This window comes from Cyprinus carpio, chromosome B15 (assembly GCF_018340385.1).
Source record: "Cyprinus carpio isolate SPL01 chromosome B15, ASM1834038v1, whole genome shotgun sequence".
Classification (NCBI taxonomy): Eukaryota; Metazoa; Chordata; class Actinopteri; order Cypriniformes; family Cyprinidae; genus Cyprinus; species Cyprinus carpio.
This window is the reverse complement of record NC_056611.1, coordinates 4,411,064-4,419,013: the sequence shown is the minus strand read 5'-3', so window position 1 is coordinate 4,419,013 and position 7,950 is coordinate 4,411,064. Positions and strand designations below refer to the sequence as shown.

Here is a 7,950-nt window from a genome sequence, read left to right as displayed (position 1 = left end):
TTTATTTTATTTCAAAAACCTAAGGGACAAATGAGTAAATTATTAATACTCCACTCAACAGGATCACGTAATTGTGGTATATTTGATTACAGCTGGAATTAAACTGCAGGAAAGAAGATGTACATCTGAAGGACTGAGCAGATCCCTGCTGTAAAAAAATAAACATTCAACACACTTGCCACCAACCTTTAAAGCATCTGAACACTTTTATTATAAGCCGTGATGTTAAATAAAACGACATTTATATTCGACTCACATTTAAAACAATCATCTGGGTAAAGATGGAGAAAAATGTATAATGTTAAATCCCAAAACTACATTCAAATGTATGTGCTTTGTAAAAACAAACACTCCTGATTTCACTGGAGGCTCTTCATTAAAGCAGAGCTGCCAACCAGTACAATTAATTCCGTCATTAACCCTAAACATACCAATGGGGGGGATCTCAGAGAGCGGTCTGTCTGCTGAAGGTGCTACTGAACCACGCTGTGGTCCAACAGCTGCTCTGGGGGCACAATCATTTTGAGCGCGTGATCCAGGGCCACTGCTGTGAGACCCCAGACGCGATGCTTAGGGCTGTGAAACACCGGGAGTGTGTACCCGTAACGATCTCCAGTGCGGAAGTGTGTGTAGCCTCTGTTTTGGGGTTGACATAAATGCTCAAGCGTCAGGGTAAATATCTCCTCCACCTGTCAGCAGAAGAAACGCAGTGTTACTCAGCTCTTATCAGAGGACAAACAGACTGCCATGATTACGAAGAACTGAACAGATCGTGATGGAAGGTAAACTGTGCTGTACCTCACTTGGATTAGGTCGAAAAGAGAGCACCTCCAGTGGTCCAAGATTGGCTATTACAGGTGCAATCATCATTCCAGACTGCAAATTAGAACGAAAAAAAGAATGGAGAATTACACTGATTTTCACTTCAGAAATGCAATCAGGTACACTGAAGAGAGTCTAATGAGCATTCGTACTCCTAAAAACATGAGCATAGCATGGTATGAGCTTTAAAGTAGCAATGATTATGAGACAATGGATTAGAGAAAATATTTTTTTTTTTTCATGTGTTGAGTGACAGCTCTGGTGTTGCTATGGTGACAGAGATCAGGAGCAAGTGCAGAGTGTTGTGTGTGAACATGATCTTACTGTTACTCTAGACTAAATATGAACGTGTTTACTCATCTCACTGCACAAAAACACATTCAGTATTCCTCAAAATGAATAAAAACAGTTAAATACAAACTCAGAATCCCATTTTATTGACCAGTGTCTTTGCTGCTGACCTTAGATGATCCAACTCAACCATATTAATAAGCAAAAATAACTTTAGATAAACGGCAGCACAGCTGAAAGGTTTATTTGAGCTGCATTTCTTTACTGTACAGATGTGAATTCACATTTCAGCCTGAGGCTTATCCATTTCACTTCTGGTGTGAGAGGGCTTTACATTTGCCAAAAATAGTGTTAAGCATTTGCCTAAAACATCCACATCAAACACAAACGAGCAAGCCCCGCCAGATGAGAAAAAGTAACGCACAAGAAATGCAACTTACTTGTATTTATTACTTGTAATGCATTACTTTTAAAAGTAACTCTCTGTAATCCTGGTCACTTTACAATCAATGACAATTTACAAATACTACTCTTCAGCAGCGCAGCCATGTTTTGTTGAAACATACTTTAAATAAGTTCATGAAAGCAGATGCATCTGGCTGCGCAAGCTCAATTTGATACATCTAAGAAGAGTCCGAGTGCATTGCAAGAATTAGTGTAAATGTCTTCTTTTATGGTCAATTATCTCCTTCACGTTAACTAAGAACTCACCTGGATAATAACACATGAGTTCATGTTAGAAACACTCTATCGCTCCCTTGAACACTGAGTTTTATTACCGCCAGACCGATGCAAGAGAGCACATGGAGTTTGTTCAGTCAGAATGCAAGTTCTAGGGCCTTAAGATTTCTGTGACGTGGAAAACTCAGACTGAATTGCAATATCCAGTTATAAAAACATTTCATGAGGCTATTTCAAGAGTAAATACAAGTTATTTTATGCATACGAATAATTAGGCACGCTAAAACACTGAATTTGGTAACAATGAAACATAAGGTGAGAAGAACAAAAATATTTCATAGGGCCCTAAACATGTAAATTTTGTTAAACATAAATAAATTGATATTAAATTGTATAAGTTTCAATATTTTTAATCAATTAGACATGCTTTTTGATTAATAAAATTTAATTAAACCATTAAAAAGGAGTCCAGAAAAATTACAACAGAAAAAAATAATAGGGCCCTAAAGTTCACAGCGGACTCTCACACTCGTGTCTGCATTCACTCACTCGAGTAAAGTACGTTCCCATCACATACTGAGTGCTAACGAGCAGAGAGTGCACACTGACCGTATCACGCAGCGGTTTAAGCACACCCCACACGTTCTCCTCCGAGATGTGGATCCCCAGCTCCTCGCGCGCTTCTCTGAGAGCCGTGTCCACTACAGTCCTGTCAGACGGGTCCTTCTTGCCCCCTGCGAAACTAGCACAACAGAGATGAGAAGAGCATTCAGATGAGTTCAGAGGAGCTTCAGCGCCGGACACGATGCATACCTGACGTCTCCTTTGTGCCGGCCCTTCAGTTTGGCGGATCGGAGCGTGAAGAGCAGCGCGGGGTCCCCGCTCGCGGCACACAGACACACCAGCACCGCGGCCCAGCTCGTCCCGGCCCGAGCGTACAGGGCGGCGTTGGCCTGCAGCGAGCGTTTGCAGCGCGCCTCGTTCCCTGCAGACAAACACTCGTCCATCACAGTCCGCCGAGGGGCACTTCTGTGCAGCCCGCGAGTCTGGACCGCAGCTCTACAAACACCTGAGCCGATGCCAGACAACCCACAGAAGATGCTCCCGCTACTCGTGCTGCGTTTTAAGGCATAGCAGCATCTTTTAACACTGCTTTTCTGGCATTTGCTTCGATTAGTGGGGCTTTGTGAGGCGTGTGAAAACAGCAAGAAAGCATTTGGTATGTGTAGCCAGTTCATAAAGCCATAATTCATGTGTGTTAACAGAAAACGAGTGCCAGTGCATATCCGTATGGTGTCCGGTGGACATACATGTTTGGAGGAGCCCAGCGCATCAGAGAACGCTCTAGAAGCAGTGCCGGAGCAGACGCGCTGCACATCATCTCGTCTCAGAGAAGAAGAGCCTCGTTCACGAGTGTCCCTGAGCAACGATACCAGTCTGAGCGGATTCAAGCAAGCCTTCGTGTGCGGAGTCCTAAACATCCTGTAAAAACACAGTTCAGCGTTAACACAGCTGATTCAGATGGTGTCATCTGTCTGAAGCCTAACTGGTAAACACTAGGAGCCTGTGCTAAGCTGGGTCTGAGCTGACAGAACCAAACGAATCCATTCAGAACTTTTCTCTGTCATCTCAGGCTTCGATCATCTATCGAGCACATGCACAAAACAACATGAAACATACAAATGTGTAATTGTTTTTAAGCATCTGGAGACAAACCAATTAATCGTGAGGTCATTAATAAACCTAAATCACAGGTGTGAGGTTTATAAGGTGTCTCTATCTGACTGGAGCAGGTTCTAACTATCACACATGAAAACATGTTACTATATTACTATAAACACACATTCGAAATCAAATCTAACATTAACTGAGACAGAAACTTTGTGGAAGCTGAAGATCCGAATATTTCAGAATGACATTGGTTTCGTATAAACAACATTCAGCTTTATAAAACCACAGAGAAACACAGAGTGGGGACAAAACAACACCGATGCCATTAACGACTTGTTGTCACATATGAACTTAAATAGTTAATCATCACCAAGTTACGCAGAACTGTGATCAGCCCTTTATTCTACAGCGGTGTGCGCAAAGGTTGGTTTCAAGCTGGATAAGTCACAATAAAACATTTAAAAAAGAAAGCAGTTTATGACTCACCTTACTAAATAACTAAATCAGCGCGGTGACGTCTGACGGATGTTGTGACAGAAGCGGCTTCTTCTTCGGTGTGTGTTTGACTCTTCATTTCAACCGCCGCACGGCGCCACCTACCGGATGAACACAGCGCGGCAACACACACGAACAGCGAATGAGTGAACACTTTTAAATGCCAAGATGGAAATTTAAGGGAGCTAATTGGGAGCTTTTTAAAGAACTGTGTAATAACAATATGAACGAAATGGGAGAAATTGAAGAAATAGAAGAGTTAAGTATGAAAGTAATTAAAGTGTTAAGAAATACGGCCAGAGGAAGTAATAGGAAAAACGAAAACTATAAGTAGAAGAAAAGCAGTCCCGTGGTGGAATGAAAAATGTAGTAAGGCAGTGAGGGAAAGAAATAAAGCAATGAAGAAAGCCAGAAAATCTGTATTGTTTACTGATTACATTATTTTTAAGAGAGCTCAGGCTATGGTTAGGAGAGAAATAAGAATAGCAAAAAAGAATGTTCTGGAGAGAATATTGCAATAGAATAGGGGAAGACATTGAAATAAATGATGTTTGGAACATGATTAGGAAGATGGGAGGGATTCAGAGAAATATTAATATTCCAGTTTTAGTAGGACATGGGAAAATAGCGATAAAAGATAGTGATAAAGCAGAGATGTTAGTGGAAGCATTTGTAAAGGTGCATAGTAATGATAATATTACAGATAATATGAAGAAGTATAGGGAACAGAAAGTGAAAGAGAATGAGCATATATATGAAAAGAAGATTCCGTCAGGAAGTAGGTTAGACTCAACATTTACTTTATATGAGTTAAAGAGAGCACTTGTTGGGGGTTAAACATACTTCCCCAGGAAAGGATGAAATCTGTTATGAGATGATTAAGCAATTGTCAGATGGATCATTGAATATAATTTTAAGACTTTTTAATAAAATTTGGGATTCAGGGAATATTCCTGTGAGTTGGAAACATGGAGTAATAGTGCCAATCGCTAAACCTGGAAAAAGACCATTCCCAGCCAGTTAGTTATAGACCAATTGCATTGACATCCAATTTATGCAAACTTATGGAACGGATGGTTATGAATAGGTTGACGTATGAAATGGAGAGTAAAGGTATGCTGTCAGCATGTCAAAGCGGATTTAGAAAAGGGCGAAATACGATGGATTCAATTCTGAGTTTGGAGGCGGAAATTCGAAAAGCTCAAGTTAATAAAGAAATGTTGGTGGGAGTCTTTTTTTTTTCGATGTTGAAAAGGCTTATGATATGTTGTGGAAAGAAGGGCTGTTAATGAAATTGGAAAGTTTGGGAATTGAGGGAAAAATGTATAACTGGATTTCAAGTTTTTTGTTTTGGAAGAACGATTCAAGTTAGAGTAGGGTCTGCATATTCTAGGATTCTCTCAATTGAGAATGGAACTCCCCAGGGAAGTGTGAGCAGCCCTATTCTTTTCAACTTAATGATTAATGATATATTTAGAACTATTGAGACTGGAATAGGAAGATCATTGTATGCAGACGACGGGGCATTGTGGAAAAAGGGGGCGTAATAGGCTGTTTGTAGAGAATAAAATGCAAAAAGCAGTGAAGGAGGTGGAGAAATGGTCAAATAGTTGGGGTTTTCGATTTTCTGTGGTAAAAACACAAGTAATTTGTTTTTCAAATAAGAAAAATAATCCTATGTTAAATATTAAAATGTATGGTAATCAGCTGGAACAAGTCAATGTAGTGAGATTTCTGGGTATGTGGATGGATTATAAATTAAACTTTGGAGTTCATATTCAGAAATTGATAGAAAAGTGTAAAAAAGGAATAAATGTCTTAAGATGCTTGTCAGGTGCGGATTGGGGAGCAAGTTGCCAGTCACTGAAAAGATTTATTATGCAGTGATCAGGTCAAATATAGACTATGGAAGTATGGTATACAGTTCTGCGAATAAAACTTTACTTAAAAAAATACAAGTAATACAAAATCAGGCATTGCGAATTTGTTGTGGAGCATTTAGATCTTCTCCGGTAGTATCATTTACAAGTTGAATTAGGAGAATTATCATTGGAACAATGCAGACTTCAATTGAGGATGAGATACTGGTCTGGTGTATGTGGACATCTGGAAAGTCATCCAGTAAAAATACTTTTGAAGGAATGTTGGGAGTATGAATACAAAGAAATAGAAAGCTTTGGTTGGGTAGTAGGGAAGGAGGCAAATAGCTTGGGGATTGAAAGAATATTTAATAGCCCCTTCTGTTCCTATACCAGCAATTCCCCCTTGGATGTATCCTATGCCATTAATTGACTTACAAATACATAAAGAAATAAATAATCAAATAAGCATACCAACTAAGTTAGTAGTTGAACAGTATGTAAATCGAGAATATTATTCAGTATTACAGGTATTTACAGATGGGTCAAAGGGAACCAGAGTCTTGTAGAACAGCAGCAGCAGTATTCATTCCTACATTTAATATAAAAATTGCAAAAAAGATTATCGGATGATGTGTCAGTATTTACTACTGAATTACTAGCTATCATATTAGCAATACAGTGGATTGAAGAAGTTCAAACCATCAAGAATTGTGATATGTACGGATTCAATGGCTGCTCTCACTAGTCTTATGAGTGGAAAATCGGAATCTCGACAAGATTTAATATTTGAAGTTTTGCAAGGTTTATTTAGTGCAAGGCAGTTAGGGGTATTGGTATTCTTCTCTCTGGGTGCCAGCACATGTGGGTGTGGATGGTAATGTAGAGGTGGGTGAGTTGGCAAAGAAAGCATTAAAGCATCCACAAATAGAAATTAATGTATCATTAAGTAAATCAGAAATCAAGAGGTTAATAGCAATTGAAATTAGTAAAAAAATGGCAAAAGATATGGAATAATGACTCTAAAGGAAGACATCTTTATCAAATTCAGGAACGGGTTGGAAATGAGAGGAAAAGATATGGAAATAGAAAAAAAAGATGTCATTATTACAAGGTTAAGAATTGGTCACACTGCATTAAATTATAGTCTTTATAAATAGGGAAGCATGATACAGGAAAATGTGACAATTGCGGGGAGTTAGAAACAGTGCAGCATATTCTTTTAGAATGTGCTGCATATGAAAGGGGAGAGACAACAGTTAAGTCAAGAGTTAGGAAGGATGGGAGTTGATACAATTTCAATAAAAGTATTACTAGGAAAATGGAATAAGACAATCAAGAATTCATGAATTATTATTTAAATATCTAAATAAAACAGGAATAGTAAATAGAATTTAATTTTTTTTTTTAATTTTTTTGTTTTTTTTTTTTTTTTTTTTTTTTTTTTTTTTATTAAGTCTTTTGTTCCAAAGCCAAGTACACTCCACACTCCAGATCAGTAGGTGGCGTTTATGTTGGTCTGCCAAACCGCCATTAAACACTAGTAGAAGAAGAAGAAGAAGAACACTTTTAATTTACTGCATTAACACTTCACGGCGTGTTCGGTTTATTAGCCACTTAACTGAATGTGATTAAAATGGATTTAACTCAGAACATGAAACATTTCATTCATTCATACACTATAAAACATTTATGCATACACGTATTATGTTTTATTTGTAAATAATTACTGTTGTATTCTTTTAACAGCTGTTAAAGCGTCTTGTTAACACATTTATTTTTTCATTTCAAGAGTCAGTGGGCCTCTGAGTTTTGAATCGTCATTCGATTCGATCGAATCATCGAAAGGAACCGGATTCTGAGAACGATTCATTAATCAGTCGCCTCGTGCGTTCAGAAGAGCGTTTGTTTGTTTGTTTGTTTGATCGATGATGTTCTGAATTCTGCCTCGCGACGTGTAAGTAAGTACATTTCAGGGTTGCAGGGCAGTGTCTGTTGATCTTTAGCCTAACACTGAAGCTGCACACTTGCAAACAGATTGTGTTTGCAAAATCTGGATTCTGTTTGAATTTGTTAAGAACCAAAATCTAAAAGGGCATTAAGATAAATATACTTTTTGAGTCACAGGCAT

At 38.5% G+C, this 7,950-nt stretch overlaps 1 protein-coding gene across 1 annotated transcript; it reads right to left on the bottom strand.

The window, feature by feature from the left end:
* Nucleotides 1-183: 183 nt before the first annotated feature.
* Nucleotides 184-4,088, bottom strand: nudt8 (nudix (nucleoside diphosphate linked moiety X)-type motif 8). Its single transcript, XM_019072569.2, has 5 exons — nucleotides 3,952-4,088; nucleotides 2,608-3,276; nucleotides 2,404-2,536; nucleotides 799-876; nucleotides 184-689 (listed from the first exon to the last, which is right to left on the bottom strand). The coding sequence occupies exons 2-5, from the start codon at nucleotides 3,273-3,275 to the stop codon at nucleotides 474-476; spliced, it is 1,095 nt and encodes a 364-aa protein (XP_018928114.1). The 5' UTR covers nucleotide 3,276; nucleotides 3,952-4,088; the 3' UTR covers nucleotides 184-473.
* Between the last annotated feature and the right edge of the window lie 3,862 nt (nucleotides 4,089-7,950).

Coding starts and splice junctions, on each gene's coding strand:
- nudt8 (XM_019072569.2), bottom strand. CDS start 3,275: ATGTTTAGGACTCCGCACACGAAGGCTTGCTTGAATCCGCTCAGACTG. Junction 2,537..2,607: donor CGGCACAAAGGAGACGTCAG/GTATGCATCGTG, acceptor CTGTTGTGCTAG/TTTCGCAGGGGGCAAGAAGG. Junction 690..798: donor TTCGACCTAATCCAAGTGAG/GTACAGCACAGT, acceptor TTCTGCTGACAG/GTGGAGGAGATATTTACCCT.